This window comes from Lepus europaeus, chromosome 1 (genome assembly GCF_033115175.1).
Source record: "Lepus europaeus isolate LE1 chromosome 1, mLepTim1.pri, whole genome shotgun sequence".
Classification (NCBI taxonomy): domain Eukaryota; kingdom Metazoa; phylum Chordata; class Mammalia; order Lagomorpha; family Leporidae; genus Lepus; species Lepus europaeus.
In genome coordinates this window covers 79,361,611-79,380,980 of record NC_084827.1, presented here as the reverse complement: position 1 = coordinate 79,380,980, position 19,370 = coordinate 79,361,611, and the positions used below count along the sequence as shown (strand labels likewise).

Below are 19,370 nucleotides of genomic sequence, written 5' to 3'. Positions count from 1 at the left end.
CTCATCGTAGAAATTTTTGACATCCTTGGTTAAGTTTATTCCAATGTATTTGATTGGTTTTGTAGCTATTGTGAATGGGATTGATCTTAGAAGTTCTTCCTCAGCTGTGGCATTGCCTGTGTATACAAAGGCTGTTGACTTTTGTGCATTGATTTTATATCCTGCTACTTTGCCAAACTCTTCTATGAGTTCCAATAGTCTCTTAGTAGAGTTCTTTGGATCCCCTAAATAAAGAATTATATCATCTGCAAAGAGGGATAGTTTGAGTTCTTCCTTCCCAATTTGTATTCCTTTAATTCTTTTTCTTGCCCAATGGCTCTGGCTAAAACTTCCAGTACTATATTGAATAGCAGTGGTGAGAGTGGGCATCCCTGTCTTGTACCAGATCTCAGCGGAAATGCTTCCAACTTTTCCCCATTCAACAGGATGGCTGGCCGTGGGTTTTTTATAAATTGTTTTGATTTATTGAGGAATGTTCCTTCTATACGCAATTTGCTTAGAGTTTTCATCATAAAAGTGTGCTGTATTTTATCAAATGCTTTCTCTGCATCTATTGAGATAATCATATGGTTTTTCTTCTGCAGTTTGTTAATGTGTATATCACATTGATTGATTTGCGAACATTGAACCATCCCTGCATACCAGGGATAAATCCCACTTGGTCTGGGTGGATGATCTTTCTGATGTGTTGTTGCATTCTATTGGCAAGAATTTTATTGAGGATTTTTGCGTCTATGTTCATCAGGGAAACTGGTCTGTAATTCTCTTTCTCTGCTGCATCTTTTTCAGGTTTAGGAATTAAGGTGATGCTGGCTTCATAGAATTCCCTCTTTTTTAATTGTTCTGAATAGTTTGAGAAGTATCAGAGTTAGTTATTTAAATGTCTGGTAGAATTCAGCAGTGAATCCATCCAGTCCTGGACTTTTCTTTTTTGGGAGGGTATTTATTACTGATTCAATTTCTGACCTGGTTGTGGGTCAGTTTAGGTTTTTTATATCTTCAGGGTTCAACCACAATTCTTTTTTAATATTGCTTGAAGTTAGTGATATTAGCTTAATACAGTCATAATGAGAAAATATTTATCACAATAATTTTGTGAGATATTTTTCTAAGTATGGGATCCAAGCTGCTATACACAAAAATAGACCCACCAATAAAGGTTATTCTATTAAGTTTTTAATCAAATAATTTCTAAAATTTTAGTAACTACAAAACAGGGAAAAATTTTCACTAAGCCTTACCTGACTGCCTTGTTCCTCTACACGTTATGATACATAATTCAGAAATGTTGGTCAATATTCAGGGTTTATTTAGGGATCAGTTTTTTAGCCCACACAGTATTTATTCCTTCAGATCAAGAATTATTCTTGAAATTTTTAGACAGAAGGAACTAGATCTTTACTTGCATAAAGTTTGCAGAATATGATTAATTTAGGAAAGGATTTTTTTGTTTTTTTGAGAGGTTCTGTTTATGTCTGTCAACTCAATACAATTGATATAAAATTTTGGCAAAAAGCAGGCTATAGAGAAAATACAATGATAAACAATTCAGAAATTATTTGACATAGATACTGTTGATAGCATATTTCATTCTGCATAAACAAGCAAAATTCAAACTTGTATTACTGACATTCTCATCTACATAGTATTATCACAGCAACCACAAATTTTAAATAAGAAACAGAACATTTTATACTAAAAAGGGTATTCAAGGAACTACTTATAGAACAGAATTTAATGATCCAATTAAAATTGATATACAATGAGTTCTGATTGTTTTATTGATACCTATAATTTAAAAAATGATTAAAATTTAGTTTTCCTTATTATATACTCAAATACAGGTAATGAACACTTATACCTTTTACTAAATGGAACCTAAAATTAAAAAATTCAGGAAAAAGGCTGAAATTCTTTCAATTTATTCTTTCATACACACACACACAGAGACACACCCAAAAAAAAAAAAAAAGGAAAAAAGGCAAATGCACAATACGTAAAATTATCAAACATTAGAAAACAAAACCTCAAAGTTATTTTAAAGCCCTTTTCATATTTGCTTTTGGCTCAATCTGATAATAAAATATAATTCAGACTGAAAATGATCACATTAGGGATCTAATAAACCCTGTGACTATCCTGAAAAGCTGAGTCTCCACTAGATGGAAAGTAATTGACTTCTAGCTCCAGTTTTCAAAAATATAAATCTTCCAAACTAATTCTGAAAGCTAGGAAATTTCCAAATCTCCATGGTGCTACAATCTTTCCTCACTTAACAACTAAATACAGCCCCTACACTGGTTCCAGAGAAAGAAAATTTTAATAGTCCAATTTCACATTGTCATCTATGAAAGTAGATCTTAAAGACTTTTTGACTTTCAAATACAGGTGTCATTTTTTAAATACAGTAATCAACTTTCACTTTGCCAATAAGGAATTTTTAGAAAATAAAATCTAAATTCCATCTACTATAACAAGTATTTCAAAACTGAAGGATTATCTCATATCTTAGCAAACAAAAATAAGATAGGAAAAAAAGACACATCCTTAACAATGAGTTATTTTAACTTAATGGCAAAACACATTATACGTATATATATTTTATCTGTACATAAATATTTCTCTGTGTATAATGGAATGGCATGGGTCTGTATGTGTATACTATTAGAGTATTTAAAAACTGTTGGATTTCAAAAGATAAACTGATGAAGCCAGTGTTCTAATTTTCCTATGTATTCCTCAATTCTTATTTTCTTCATCACTTGGGGAAGGAAGAGGCAGAGCTCTTTACACTGCCAGAAATCACCATCTACCTCTGGTCACTTGAACTAGTGTTAGAACTTGCAAGATTAAGCTGTCTTGCACAAAATGGGTAGCATCCAACTGCCTTACCTGTCTACAGCACCACTTGCAGGGGAGGGAGAGGAGGCAGTTCTTTAGGTAGGGCAGTGCTTCCTCCTCTTCTGCAAGCAGTGCTGGAGATGCTGTAGAAGGAAGGGCATTGTGAGAGGGGTGGCAGAAATGATGCAGGGCATGAAGACTATTGATTAAAAATACTTTTTGCCCATCTATATTAAATACGGTGCCCAAGGTACAAACGCCTAAAAAGTTGGGTACTTCAAGATCCAAAAGTGGGCCAGCATTGCGGCTCAATAGGTTAATCCTCCACCTGCGGCGCCGGCACACCGGGTTCTAGTCCCGGTTGGGGCGCCGGATTCTGTCCTGGTCGCTCCTCTTCCTGTCCAGCTCTCTGCTGTGGCCTGGGAGTGCAGTGGAGGATTGCCCAAGTTCTTGGGCCCTGTACCCGCATGGGAGACCAGGAGAAGCACCTGGCTCCTGGCCGCAGCACGCCGGCCGCGACGGCCATTGGAAGGTGAACCAACAGTAAAGAAAGAACTTTCTCTCTCTGTCTCTCTCTCTCTCACTGTCCACTTTGCCTGTCAAAAAAACAAAACAAAACAAAACAAAACAAAAAAGATCCAAAAGTGGATCTGATCAATGCCAACATAAAAATGTGATGGTGGATTCTATTTCTTAAGGGGTCACTAGTATGTGCAATCTAGTATACAGATACCAAGCACACTTCAAAAATACATCTAAAAATGATCTTAGACTTAATTTCAGCCTCAATTCTGAATTTCTTAATTGACTAGGTTCCAGTACAATACATTATCAAATATTTGTACACTGTTTTAATTTTGTACAGTTTCAATTTTGAAAAATATTTTATAAAAAGATGCATTCATAAAGATTATAACTGTAGTCAATTTAAAAATTGGGTTAACCTTTAAATTCTAATTTAAAGATGCTTTAAATTATAAATTAATACCTTTTAAAATTAACAAGTTAAAATTTAATATACTGCTAAAATTCTGGAAGACCCTACATTAAGAGTGCCAAAAATTTTAAATAGTTTAAATTATATTTATTTAGACTAATATTTGAACTATCTGCCTATATATGTTTCAGTTTTTGTTCTCCGAAATTAATGATAAGATCTGTTCCAGGGACTTCTGGTTCATGCTTTATCAATCAAATAATTATATTTATAACAGATTTGTAATACAGTTCATCTAACTTTTCTAACTAAAAATAAGATGTACTACATGGTCTCTTGGGCTATATTTCAATTATTCTTCTGACACAATATAATGATTTATAATTAGTCTATAATCCTGCCATGAATTTTTTTTTTTTTTACATATTTACTATACAGAGATTTAAACTAACTCAGCAGTTAAGGAAGTCACCGTTCTTTCACTATACTCTTCAGTCCACAATAATTTGTCAAAATATATTTCGTGTTGTGCTTATAACATTTTAATGGACTTTATTATGAAAATTCTCAACTGCCTTGAACATTTAAGATTTTTAATAATGTATATATGCTTTATAAGCTGTACCAGTAATATTATATACTCCTTCATTTCATGCCAAGGATGAACCTCGAAAGTTCATCAAGATAAAAGTTCCTAATTACAAGAACAAATTCAAATCTCAAATTAGGACAAATCATAGTATAAATTATTGGCAGGAGCAGTAACTTCAAAATATGACATTTGATGTATATAAATTTAGCATATAAATTTGTCAACAGACATATACATATCTTAAAAAGTATTGATCAGCCAGCGCCGTGGCTCAACAGGCTAATCCTCTGCCTTGCGGTGCCGGCACACCGGGTTCTAGTCCCGGTCGGGGTGCCGGATTCTGTCCCGGTTGCCCCTCTTCCAGGCCAAATCTCTGCTATGGCCCGGGAGTGCAGTGGAGGATGGCCCAAGTGCTTGGGCCCTGCATCCCATGGGAGACCAGGATAAGTACCTGGCTCAAGCCTTCAGATCAGCACGGTGCACCGGCCACAGCGGCCATTAGAGGATGAACCTACGGCAAAGGAAGACCTTTCTCTCTGTCTGTCTCTCTCTCACTATCCACTCTGCCTGTCAAAAATTAAAAAAAAAAAAAAAAAAAGTGTTGATCTATTATTTACAATGCCAACACCCATTAGATAATCCAATTGCTTACATATTCAATAAAACTTCCCAATCTTTTTCAGGTACTTTTGAGCTCAAACTGGTAAACTTTCAGTAATAATATTCAGTATGATCAAGCTGAAAATATAAAAGTATACTGTGGGGGCTGGCGCTGTTGCACAGCAGGTTAATCCTCTGCCTGAGACACTGGCATCCCATAGGGACACCAGTTTGAGTCCCAGGTGCTCCTCCTCCGATCCAGCTCTCTGTTATGGCCTGGGAAAGCAGTAGAAGATGGCCCTAGTGCTTGGGCCCCTGCCACCCACATGGGAGACCTGGAAGAAGCTCCTGGCTCCTGGCCTCGGATCAGCACACCTCCGGCCATTGTGGCCATTTGGGAAGAGAACCAGTGGATGGAAGACCTTTCTCTGTCTCTCCCTCTGTCTATAACTCTACCTTTCAAATAAATTAATTTAAAAAAAAAAAAAAAAGTATGTTGACTATGTCACAGTTAAGGAGAAGCAAGAAGATATTTAGAAATGTTCATACACGATGTGCACATCTTCAACCTTTTTAAGAGGAGGAAGGATTTAATATGTAGCACTGTAACTGTACATCCAATTTATGAGTAGAAATATGACAAAGCTTTTTCTGAACAGGACATTATATTTATTTTTCTGACAATCTAGTCAGCTTTTTCAAATATTTATCCATGAAACCCTAACAATTATACCAATTACTTAATTTCTAAAGTATGTATAATATTAATCCAGTTTATACTTTTGTCATATCACTAAATAAAATCATGATGTTCCTTATAGTAAAAATGTACCCACCTCACAAAATAATGTAAGCTTGTCATCTGGTAAAAGACCATTCGCTTCATCAAGCAAAAAATCCCTTCTAATGAATTTTTTAAAACCCCAGTCCTTCCCTTGCACAAATCGGTATGCTCTTTGGCTTTCTGGTGGAAAACAGAAAAGAAGCTTAAATAAAACAAGTATTTAAGAGACATGTTTCTAAATGATAGTAGTTATATGAAATATGCAGAAATTGGCCTTTATATCTCTCAAAAATTATAGATATGTGTGTTCATAAATAAATGTCCTAAGAGTTAAGTCAGGTAGAACTGCCCCACATCACTACTCAAATTTTGACCATCATCAACAAGCTCAATTTATGACTTCTGAGTATTTAAGTAGAAAAGCCAGATCAAATCCCATGGAGACGGAAGAGTTTTTTGTTTTGTTTTGTTTTTTAAATAATCTAGGCCCTAAAAGGCTCTGAAACTGCTTCAAAATATGTTGGCATAAACAATACTATTCCATCTAATATCAGAACCTGGTTGCAAATGTATTTCTCATTTCCTGCTTCTCCCTTTAAAAATGGACACCTAAATCATCAAGGCATCTTTTAAGATCTTTCCTGGGACACTACTTGCACTAATTTTGTTTTACTGAATTACAGAAAAATCCATTAACTGGTGAAAAGGCTAAAGAAATAGTCCTGCTTTAGAAATAGTCACCTTGTCCCTAGAACAACTTTCATTAAGAATCTAGAAGACTCAGCATAATTCTTAAAATATTTAATAAGTAAATAAGACTTTTAAAAAAGTTCATAGAAAATGCATATTATGAAAAAACTATACATGGATTCCAAAATTTTTGCATCAAAGTAAAATTTTTTTTGCCATGAACTTGTTTAAGTATCCTTGTATCACAAAGAAATATTTCAAATTCCTCAATACATAACTGTATACTAGGAAATAAATATGATCCACTAAAGAAATTATTCATCTATTATACAAAGAACAAACTGGAGGTAGACAGTAATAAATCTAAATGAAATACTCAGCTATCTTAAATGACAGACAATATGAAAATATGTATTACTTTGGTAATAAAACATACTACTAAAATGTGCGGAGTTTTTTTTTTGTAATAAAACTACTTGATTCTGGGACTTATATCGGAAAATATTTAAAATTTAACATGGCAGCTTATAAGGTAGTTTCCTGCATATTGCACATTTCTTTTATGAAGCTTGAGGCTATAGCATTTCAGCTGGCTAAAATACGTAAATCTTGGGCTGAATTTAATAGGCTCTGATACTAAGAAAAACTGACTTTCAGTAAGTGTTCAGTCCATTTCTTAAGAAGTTTTAGTGACAGTTTCAAGGCATTCCATCTTCTTCATACTGTTCTTCAGATTTTATGACAAAAATGGCAAGGAAGAAGAAATATTTCTTAATTCCTATTGTACATGGCCGGGCATCAATGAGGAACCCTGTACTATTTTTCTAAGTGACAAAGGAATGTCATTTCAGAACACAAAGAAGTTAAATTTTAATATTCCTCTTACCCAGTTTTATAAGTCATGACATTCAGGACTTCATAAAACAACTATAGCTCTACATTGAAATTAAAAAACTAAACAATGATCAAATTCAAAGTTTTAGGTTAAGCTAAAACTTAACTTAGATTTTAGTGGGAAAAAATTCCAAATTTTTCTAGGTAAAGGTGCAGAAGTCACAGTATGCAGTTACACAGAGACTTCTTCACTCAGTTTGCAAATCACTTACCCATTGCTTTTGTTTCTTCCCTTTTAGCGTTCAGAAGGGAAAATTTGAATTTTGCTCGAACTTCACTTTTGGGGCAGCTGACTAAAAGCAAATATAAGGACAAGTAGTCTTTACTTTCATCATCTAATCCCTTTGGGTTTACCCTCAGGCACCTAAAATAAAACAATAGGCTCACTTGGAGGAATATAATACTTGAAGCATTCAAAAAAAAGAGTCAATACTGAAATCACGTCAATTATCATCACCAATAGTACTCCTGCCAACCTCCCCACAGTTCTTTACAGTTCTCCATAATACTAGGAATTTATTACCAATCTACTAAAAAATTATACTAATACTCTTTCAGGAACAATAACAACAAAACCATAAACAGATGATGATCACATCAAAAACAATAAAACAAAAATCTTACCATTTCATTTTGTCATTTGGGCCAGATGAAAATGTTGAACTTTTTAACACTTCACCCATTTCTTCTCGACAAAAACTGAAGTTATTAATGGTCCACATGTAGGAAAATTTTACTACTTTAACCTAAGAGATTCAGAAGACCACTATTATAATAATGATGATTCTTACGCTTTTAAGTTGTTACATTATTCAACATCCTATAATCTACTTTTTTTACCCTAGTAACTATATTCAAAGTGTTTCTCAATAATATTCCCAAACTAATATAAAATTTTAAGTGATATATAGTAAGAAAAGATTAACAGTGTATACCTGTGTATAACACCAGCTTTCTGCTATAGGACCAGTAGACATATCTCCAGGTAAAGGTGGGGTAGGTTCCCGAGACATTGCCACTTTATTATAGTCTTAGGATTTAAATAGTATCTCACACAGTTGAGTACTGTACCTATAAAGAAAAGAAGCAATTTACAGATAAGTTCAACTGACTGACCCAGCAATTACGGAAATACCCATATTTAAAGAGTCACAAAGCAATCTTTGTCTCAGATTATGAAAAAATATATGAGGAGTTCAAATAATTTTAAAGAAATGAAATCATAAGCATTTGTAACTTGTCAACCTGAAATCTAGGCAACTTTAATATTTATAGATAAGCCATTATTTTGTCAAAGTATATTTTCCAATATATCAATCAAAAAATAACATAATAAATAAGATCATTCATGAAAGCTTAGTATCAATTAATATCTGATTCACCTTCCTTTATCTTTTCAACAATCACATTCATGAAAGCCACGGAGTTGCAAAGTTAGAACTACAAACACTGGTCTTTCATACATCAGATCTCATAAGTTTTCATCAAGTAAAACACAGAATGAAATATAATAGGCAACACTCTTTAAGAACTACCTAGATTCCACAAAAGTCTACATCTATCTCAAATGAATTACCTGATAAGACTTTACCCTTATCACAGTGCTTCCTATGGAGATGTATCACATACAATTCCTATCCAGTTATCTGCTTTTGTAATATTTCCATTTAGATGCATCATTAACCCATAGTATGGTCAAGGTATTAGTGACTAGATGATGCTGTCTTGCAACTTGGAAAATTAATGGAAGAAAGAATGACATTGGTAGAATACTTTGCAGGAGCAAAGGGATTTCAAGACTGCATTCCAATATATGGACTCAAGTCTGGAGAATTCTCTTTTCATTTAAGAATAATTAATGAGGGAATAAAACCACATGAGTTCTATCAGGAAAAAGAAAAACTACCAGGGTAAAGGGAAGGACCTTACTCAAAATGCAGAGTAAAATATTTATTTTATCTTGACATATAAACAATAATATAAAATGGGAAAACAAAGACTGAAGGAAGTTGTTGTCTGAAAGATACACAGAAATAAAAACAGCTAAAAAATCAAAATATTTACTAACAATTGTGAGTAAAGACACAACCAAACATTTGCATTAGAAGTAAGAAATGTATTTAGCACTGGGGGAAAATATACCACTGTAAAATTTTCTGAATCAAAGAAAAATGATAAATAGAGCTCACAGATATCCAAGACAGAGAACAACATCAAAACTACTTGGGGGCTGAGTTATGGGTAAGCAGCTGCTTGTAATGCCAAGTAAAAAGCTGTTAGAACTGATAAACCAATTCAGTAAAGTTGCAGGTTACAAAATCAACATTTAAAAAAATCCAGTTTTTTGTATACACTAATGATGAACTCAGTGACACAGAAAACTAAGAAAATCACATTCAAAACAGCCACACACACACACACACACACAAACCCCAAATATTTAAGAGTAAAATTAACCAAAAAAGTGAAAGATCTCTACAATGGAAATTATAAAACATTGACAAAAGAAATCATCAAGGACACATACACACACACACACACAAAAAAAAACGCAAAGACATTCCTTGTTCATCGATTGAAAAAATTAATGTCATTAAAATGTCTATACTACCTAATGTTATGTACAGATTCAATGCAATCCCTATAAAATATTAATGAGATTCTTTATAGAACTAGAGAAACAATCCTAAAATTCATATGGAATCACAAAAGACATAAATTACCAAAGAAATCCCAAGCAAAAAAAAAAAAAAAAAAACCACCTCAAGCTGAGGGCATCATAATACCTGACTTCAAAATATACTGCAAAGGTATAGTAATTAAAACAGTAAAACAGCATGGTACTGGCATAAAAACCAACATAGCCAATGGAACAAAATAGAGTGCCCAGAAATTAATCCATGTATATAGAGCCAACTTATTTTTGACAAAAGTGCCCAGACTATACAATGGAGAAAGGATAATCTCTTCAATAAATGGTGTAGGCAAAACTGGATGTATTTATGTAGAAGAATGAAATTAAATCCATACTGGAATGGAGTTTCCAGCTCCTGGCTTCCTCCTGGTCCAGATCTGGCTGTTGTAGCTATTTGAGAAATAAACTGGAAGATGGAAGATCTCTATCTCTCCCTCTCTTTCTGTTATTCTTTCAAATAAATAAATTCATTTAAAAAGCCTACTAAGTAGATGCTTGTTCTACAAGGTACCAAAACAGATTTGTAATTATAAATTAAAGATAATAGAAGCAGATTTTCCTGAGTTGAATAAACAACTTAGTATATATGAACAAACTCCATAATAACTAACCAAAATAAGAAACCACCACTGAAATATATTTCTGTGAAATTCAAAATGAGGAAAAAAGTGTGAAAGTATGAGCAATCTTCAGTAAATTCATGGAAAATTCACATTATGAAAAAACTATACATGGTTTCTGAATGCTTTTACAAGAAAATAAGTTTCCCTCTCGATTCCATTTTTCCTGGAATTATCTGAAGCACCTTCATATAAATGTTCAAAGAACATATACAAGGAACAAAAACCAAGATGGCTAACATTTCTCTTCACTGCTGAAAGTCTAAGGAAAACAATATAATTACTACAGAGTTCTAAGAAGAAAAATGCTATAGCTTAAGGGTTTTTATACTGAATCATTTTTGTTCATGTTTAAAAGATTTACAGATATATGAAGTATGTTTTCTACTCTCATAATTATATGGTGGGGGTGTAGTTATTTCCCAAAGACAGAGGAATCAAAAGGAAAAATAAAACCTAATAGAGAGGCTCCTGATTTTTATACCACTAAAAATATACAACAAATATGCTTAAAAACCAAATAGAAGGAGGGCCAGTGCTGTGGTGTAGCGGGTAAAGCCACTGCCTGCAATGCTGGCATCCCATATGGGCGCCGGTTCAAGAACTGGCTGCTCCACTTCCAATACAGCTCCCTGCAACGGCCTGGGAAAGCAGCAGATGGCCCAAGTCCTTGGGCCCCTGCACCCAAGTGGGAGACCTGGAGGAGGTTCCTGGCTCTTGGCTTTGGATCAGCACACCTCGGGCTGCTGTAGCCATCTAGGGAGTAAACCAGCAGGTGGAAGACCTCTCTCTCTGTCTCTGCCTCTCCTCTCTCTTTGTGTAACTCTTTCAAATAAATAAATCTTAAAAAAATAATAATAATAAAAAAACTTAATGGAAGGGATAGGTGCTGTGGTGCAGCAGATAAAGCTGCCGCCTGCGGTGCCAGTATGCCATATGGGAGCCAGTTTGAGTCCCAGCTGCTCCTCTTCCAAACCAGCTCTCTGCTAAGGCCTGGGAAACCAGTAGAAGATGGCCCAAGTGCTTGGGCCTCTGCACCCACATGGGAGACCCAGAAGAATCTCCTGGCTCCTGGCTTCAGATCGGCCCAGTTCCAGCTGTTGTGGCTATTTGGGGAATGAACCCGTGGATAGAAGACCTCTCTCTCAACCTCTGCCTCTATGTAACTCTGCCTTTCAAATACATAAATAAATATCTAAAAAAAAAAAAAAAAACTGGACATGTAAATTATAATTATTGTATCAAACAAATAAACAGAATAAAATTTTAAATGGTTCTTAAAATAGGGACTGGTATCATGGTGCAGCATGTTAAACTGCCACTCATATTGCCAGCAACCAATAGCACAATGGCAGTTCTAGACCAGGATCCTTCACAAACAATCCAGCTTCCTGCTAATGCTCCTGAGAAGGCAGCAGAATATGGCCCAAGCACTTGGGCCCCAGCACCCACTTGGGAGACCAGGATGGAATTCCTGACTCCTGGCCTGAACCAGACCTGGCTATTGTGCCATTTGGGGAATGGACCAGTAGATAATAGCTCCATCTCTGTCTCTCTCTCTCTATCTCTCTCTGTCCCTATCTCTGGTGCTCTTTCAAATCAATAAATGTTTTTTCAAAGATGAAATAACTGGGGCCAACGTTGTAGCACAGTAAGTTAAGTCACAGCCTGCAGTGCTGGCATCCCTTATGGACACTGGTTCATGTCCTGGATGCTCCACTTTAGATCAAACTCCCTGCTAATGCACCTGGAAAAGCTACAGAAGATGCCCCAAGTGCTTGGGCCCCTGTACCCACATGGGAGTCCTGGAAGAAGCTCCTGGCTCTTGGCTCCCACCTGGCCTAACCCCGGCTGTTGTGGCCATTTGCAGAGTGAACCAGCAGATGGAAGATCTCTCTCTCTCTCTCTCTCTCTCTCTCTCTTTCTTTCTCTCTAGATAGAGTTCCCACCTCCTGGTTTCTGCTGGCCTGATCCTGCCCCGCTGTTCCGGACATTTGGGGAGTGAACCAGGGAATGGGAGATCTCTAGAATGCTCTCCCTCTCTGCCTTTCAAATAAATAAAATAACTTTAAAAACTGAATAAAACTCCTAGGTTAAAAAAATATTTTTAAGTCAACAATCAGCATTAAAGGAAAGACAACACAGCAAGATTAGAGGGAAAGAAAGTTAAGAGTGACTTAAGAAAAAGCTAAGGAGGCCGGTGCCATGGCTCAACAGGCTAATCCTCCGCCTTGCAGCACCAGCACACCGGGTTCTAGTCCCGGTAGGGGTGCTGGATTCTATCCCGGTTGCCCCTCTTCCAGGCCAGCTCTCTGCTATGGACTGGGAAGGTAGTGGAGGATGGCCCCAAGTCCTTGGGTCCTGCACCCCATGGGAGACCAGGAGAAGCACCTGGCTCCTGGCTTCGGATCAGCGTGGTACGCCGGCTGCAGCCAGCGCTGTGAACCAATGGCAAAGGAAGACCTTTCTCTCTCTCTCTCTCTCTCTCTCTCTCTCTCTCTCTCTCTCACTATCCACTCTGCCTGTCCCCCCACAAAAAAACTAAGCAGATTTTAAGGACATATTTTGCTGCTTCTAGCAACAATTATTCATTTCTACGTTAAAAAAATACGACTCTTAAGTACTTCCAGCTGTTTGTTATCTTCAACTACTTTCATAAAGCACAAATGATTATTTACTTTTATTTGAAAACAGAACAGCATGCAAGTAATCACAACAGTTAAATCAATATTATGAGTACTGTCAGTAGGTTGTTAGTTCCCCATCCCATTCTTGAATTTTATTGAAGTATAGTTTACATGTAACAAGATTCACCCAATTCAAAAGTACAAAGATTTTTAGTGACTACATACAGTTGTGCATCCATCAACACAATATAATTTAAAAATATCTCCAAAAAGTTCTTTATACATGAAAATTTAGGAAACAACTAATCTGCTTTCATATTAAAATTTATCCAGAAGCTTCATGTAAGGGGAACTTATAATAATACATAGCCTTATGTCTGGCTTTTGATTTTTCTCTGGAACTCATTAGTGTTTCTCAATTTTTGGTAAAAACTAGACATTTTAGTTAATATACTTTAACAACTCCATCTGGATTACTTTTTAATTTTATTCAATTATTTGAGAGGTAGAGTTACAGAGAGAAGGAGAGACATAGAGAAAGATCTTCCATCTGGACTTTCTATGAATTGTTTTCTTTTTAGTAAGTTGCCTGGATTTAACTGAATTTATCTGTCTCACTCATATTGTATGGCTCCTGAGGTCTCTGTTTAGCTTTCAACTCTTCTTTTTCTTTTTAAGCCTGGCTGGTAAAGCTGTAGGATATCCCCTTCCCTTCAAACTGATTTAGCTACTTTCAGCTGATAAATCCACAGGTTGATCCTAGTTCCCTTTAGCCCCAAATCAATTCCATTCCATCTGGCAGCAAAGCTGCTGGTAAATTTTGATAGCTCCAGGATGGTAAAATGATCACTGTTATCTACAGAACTGGGAGTGGAAATAGGCGCAGAAATATGAATTGGAGGACCAGCACTGTGGCATAGTGAGTAATGCTGCCACCTCCAGCACCAGCATGCATATGGGCGCAAGTTCAAGTCCAGGCTTTTCTACTTCTGATCCAGCTCCCTGCTAATGCACATGGGAAAGCAGTGGAGGATGGCCTAAGTACTTGGGCCCCTGCCACATGGGAGATCTGGAAGAAGCCTCCAGGAGGCTTTGGACCAGCCCAGCTCTGGCCATTGCAGCTATTTGGGAAGTGAACCAGCAGATAAAAGATTTCCCTCTCTCTCTCTCTGTAAGTCTGCCTTTCAAATAATAAATAAATCTTAAAAAAAAAAAGTTTTAGGAGAGGGAAATAGGAAAATATCTTTATAACTGTGGAGTAGGCAAATATTCTTTAACAGTACATAAGGTAGAAGAGGGTATCTATAATATAGGACTTCTCCCAAATATACAGAGAATTACTACAAATTAGTTTTTGAAATGCAAGTAATCCAGCAGAAAAAATTTGTCCAAAGAGTTAAATACTTCATAAGAAAATAAAAAAAAAGGTACTCACAAGATCAAAACATATGAATTAAATTTCTTTAGGCATCAAATACATTAAAGTAACAATGTGATACCTACTCCTAAATAGAATGGGTAACATGAAAGAGACAATGCCTTGTTAAAATTACAGTGATAAAGTATAAATTATTATAACCACTTGAGAAAACTGAATGCACTATTATTAAACAAATGAAACTTACAAACAATTAATTACAACCCAAATTATATAAACACATCCAACAGTATAAATTCAAATGTTCTCCAAAAGTACATAAAAGAATGTCTATAGATGGATTCTAGATAATTATGAAAGTAAAGCAATAAAGTATTTTTGATGGCCACAAGCCAAAGTAAAATGTCCACTTACAACAGATGGGTAAATTGTGATATAGTTACGTAATGAAACACTATATAGTAATGAGAATGAAGGATGTTATAACACAACATGGTTGAACCTCAGATGTAACTGATGGAACAAAAAAGTCAGACATAAAAGAGTACATGCCATATAATGGCATTCATACAAAGTTGTAAAACTAATTTACTATAAAAAGTCATGTATTATTATAAGATAATATAATGGCAGAGGTAGAAGTGATAGGACTTCAAGGTTTGTAATTTAGAAAATGAGAAATTAAATTCACTGATAAAGGGGACTCAATGTAAGAAAGAAAATAACAACTTGAGCTCTGGGACAATATAACCACTTGAAATAAAATGGAGGAAAATTACTAACATATTCAAAATGACCATAGAGACATCTGATTTGTTACAGAGTTACAGAGGGGTACACACTGAAAAATTATACAATGTGAAGGGTATTACTGATTGGCTTCCAAGAGGGAACAGGGGCCTGGCATTGTGGTACAAAGGGTTAAGCATCCACTTTAGACACTGATGCTGGCAACTCATAGAGTACAGGTACCCAGCTACTCCATTTCTGATCCAGCATCCCGCTAATGTGTCTGGGAAGGCAGTAGAAAACAGTCCAAGTACTTGGGCTGCTGCCATCTACATCGGAGACCAGGATGAACTTCCTGGCCCCTGGCTTCAGCCCTGCCCAGACCTGGATGTTGAGGCCATTTGGAGAAAGAGTCAGTGAATGGAAGATACCTGTCTCTGTTTCAGCCTTTCAAATAAATAAATCTTTAAAATAAAGAGGGAACAACAAACACTTTTAGCTAACCTCTAGAATTACATGGAAAAATTGAATTATTGTTTATTTTGGTGTAAAAAAATTGAAATCTATGTATAGTATTGTTCACAATAGACTTCTCATGAACTTAAAAAAATTTCATTATTTATTTATTTACTTAAAAGGGATAGTGTCAGACAGATGGAGAAATAGAGAAAAAGACAGATCTCTCGATCTCACTGATTCACTGGCCAAATGGCCACAACAGCCAGCGCTGTGCCAGGTTGAAGCTGGGAGCCAAGAACTCCATTGAGTTCTCCTACATGGGTGGCAGGGGCCCAACCACTTGGGCCATCATCTGCCGCCTTCCAAGGTGCATTATCAGGAACCTAGATAAGAAGTAGAGCATCTGGGACTTGAACCAGTACTCCCATTTGGGATCATGGGTCACAAGCAGAGGCTTAATCTTCTATGCCACAATGCTGGCTGGCCCTTCCATGAATTTTCTGAGGACTCTTCAGATGCTTGCTACTGATTCAAAAAGCCAACAACAAATTTCTTCACCAAAAGTTTTCAGCTCATATAAATGAAGGAATTTTTCCCTGTAAGATCTTCAATATTAAAAAACAGAATCCACAGTGAAATCTCATTTTATAATAATCTGCTTCATAGTCAACTTGGCAGAACAGGGTTTCTAAATGATGTAATTAACATTTCCTAAATAGAGATAATACAAAAATAATGAGACTAGGTATTTTCTTTTTTTTTTTTTTTTTTTTTTTTTTTTTTTTTTTGACAGGCAGAGTGGATAGTGAGAGAGAGACAGACAGAGAGAAAGGTCTTCCTTTGCCATTGGTTCACCCTCCAATGGCCGCCGTGGCTGGCGCACCACGCTGATCCAAAGCCAGGAGCCAGGTGCTTCTCCTGGTCTCCCATGGGGTGCAGGGCCCAAGCACTTGGGCCATCCTCCACTGCACTCCCAGGCCATAGCAGATATTTGGCCTGGAAGAGGGGCAACCGGGACAGAATCCGGCACCCCGACTGGGACTAGAACTCAGTGTGCCGGCGCCGCAAGGCGGAGGATTAGCCTGTTGAGCCACGGCGCTGGCCAAGACCAGGTATTTTCTAAAAACTTTGTAAATGTCAGCCTTAGGTATTTTTCTAACTTGATTATCAAAATCACTCTATTAGGAAAGTAATAGCTGCCCCTGCCAAAGTTACAGATGAGTAAACTAGGGTGTAGAAAAGCTAAGTAGCCTGCCCAGAGTCAATACATAAACAGTAAAATTTGGCAATGACTGACTGATTTGAGCCTAAGCTTGCACTAAATACTTTAAGACATATCCTATATTGCATGCCAACAACAAAAAATGTTTGGCTTAAAAGGTGATTCATACTCTCTTCTAAATTCATATTTGACAAAGGTATAGAGCATTTTATTAATTTTCTAACGACTGGATACATGGATCAGAAATTGCACCCAAGATGAAACTTTGCAAACAGTACATGGTTCAAGGCAGTGAAGTAATAAGCACATTTATCTGTGTCTTTCTTTTTTTTTTTTTTTCTTTTTTAGGGAATTGGCTTCATTTATTAACACATCTAATCAACCAAGAATCTAAGATACCTCTATACCAGGTGACCAACCATCACAGCTGCCTGGGACTGAGGGGGCATCATGGGACTTTGAATACTCCAACTGGAAAATATTGGGCAAACAATCAACGTCTCAAGTTAACAGTTAAGGAAAAAAACTCTAAAAAGTGAATGTAGCAGATAAACCAGCTATTTCAGTTTGAAAAAAAAAAGTTTGGCTTATGACCAAATTATCAAATAATATCTCGTGAGAACCAAGAACAACTCTTGATCTCTTGAACCTAGAGAAGCACATTTATCTGTGTCTTTCATTTCCCAACAATTTGTCATTGCTGAGATGACAAATTTTTTACCAAAAATGAAACCATAGGGAGGTGGAATATAACAGAGTGAGGCTAGTAGATAAGAATCTCAAAATTTTAAGGCAGATAAATGGAAACAAATTAGCAAAGAAATCAATGAGTTAGGAACAGACTGACAGAGAAAGGGATAAAAAACACAATCCAAGATAATCATGGTATCCCTGGTTCTTTCCTCAAATACAAAGAGTAGAAAAAGGTCAAACAGCAATCATCAAGATAATTATTTTAGAAGCAGTATTTAGGATAGCTGAGACAGTTGGCCTTTCCCAAGACTGGCAGTTGTGGCTTTTGCCACCATGCCAAAGCTTAAGAACTGCCTTCTAAAGCAAGTGGAACACCTGTCTGGGAAAGTTTCTTGTGAGACTGTCAGTTCCTGACAGACCAAGAGCTACAGATTGGACTAACTCTGTATATCATAACAGACAATAGATGAGGGAAAAGGAGAAATAAACTGCTAACAGAAATTAAATACTGAAGTACTTTACCACACAAAGTAAGCCTCTGTTAATTTAATATGGTGTGGGGGCTCCTAACCTTTATACAACCTACAGGGAAATCATGGTGAACATGTCTGTAGCCTTCCTATTCTGGGAGGAAGATTAATTGTGAAACAGACTCTTCCAGCCAAACACTTAGCAACATAATCCTTCATCCTAAAATATGAAAGAAAAACCAAGAACAACAGACATTTGGGGAAAACCTAACAGCACAAAAGAGAAGGCTCAAAATAGAAAACAAGTAAGTACATAAATAATAACCTTTATAGAAATGGAGACAATTCAGCAAGTAAAATGGTAAACTTAAAAACAAGATTCTCATAATATACTCTTTTTTAAAAAAAGATTGATTTATTTATGCGAAAGGCAGAGTTAGAGACAGAGATCTTCCATTCTCTGTTCACTCCCCAAATGGCCGCAACAATTGAAGCTGGACCAATCCAAAGATCCTGCCAGAAGCTTCTTCAAGGTGAAGGACACCTAGTACTTGGTCCATTTTCAGCTACTTTCCCAGCCACATAAGCAGGGGATGGATTGGAATTGGAGCAGCTGGGACTCGAACAGGTGCCCATGTGGAATTTGGCACCAGATGCACCAGATTACATAATATACTCTTGAATAAATCAAGAACACGTTGCTTTGAAAAAGTGGTCAGACAGAAAGAATAATTTTTAATTAAAATAAATGACAAGAGGCAGGCATTTGGTGTGGTGCTTAAGACGCCAGTGATGATGCTCACATCCCACATTAGAATATTAGAGTTTAACTCCCAGCTTTGGTTTCTGATTCTAGCTTCTTGCTAAAGCAGACTATGGGAGTAAATAGGTTCCTGCCACCCAGGTGGGAGACTTGGATCCAGTTCCTAATTCACCAACAGGCATTTGGGGATCAACACATGGGAGCACATGCTCTCTCTCAGATTCTCTCCCTATCTCTCCCTATCTCTCAAATGAATCAATGAATAAATAACAAAATCATTGTGCACGATAAATCATAAAATGGCTAAAACTGAAACTTAAGTGGAAAATACAAGGCAAAGGCTACTTTTGAGGAGATGGACTAAAAACACAAATAT

General features: G+C 36.3%; 1 protein-coding gene across 1 annotated transcript in view; it reads right to left on the bottom strand.

Moving 5' to 3' along the window:
• SPOPL (speckle type BTB/POZ protein like) overlaps window positions 1–19,370 on the bottom strand; it is a 62,087-nt gene that overhangs the window by 18,182 nt on the left and 24,535 nt on the right. The window contains exons 2-5 of the mRNA XM_062186224.1: window positions 8,274–8,409; window positions 7,963–8,084; window positions 7,551–7,702; window positions 5,807–5,934 (exon numbers count right to left, since the gene is read on the bottom strand). Coding sequence (XP_062042208.1) covers window positions 5,807–5,934; window positions 7,551–7,702; window positions 7,963–8,084; window positions 8,274–8,351 — 480 coding nt within the window. The 5' untranslated portion in view covers window positions 8,352–8,409. The remainder of the gene's footprint in view (window positions 1–5,806; window positions 5,935–7,550; window positions 7,703–7,962; window positions 8,085–8,273; window positions 8,410–19,370) is intronic.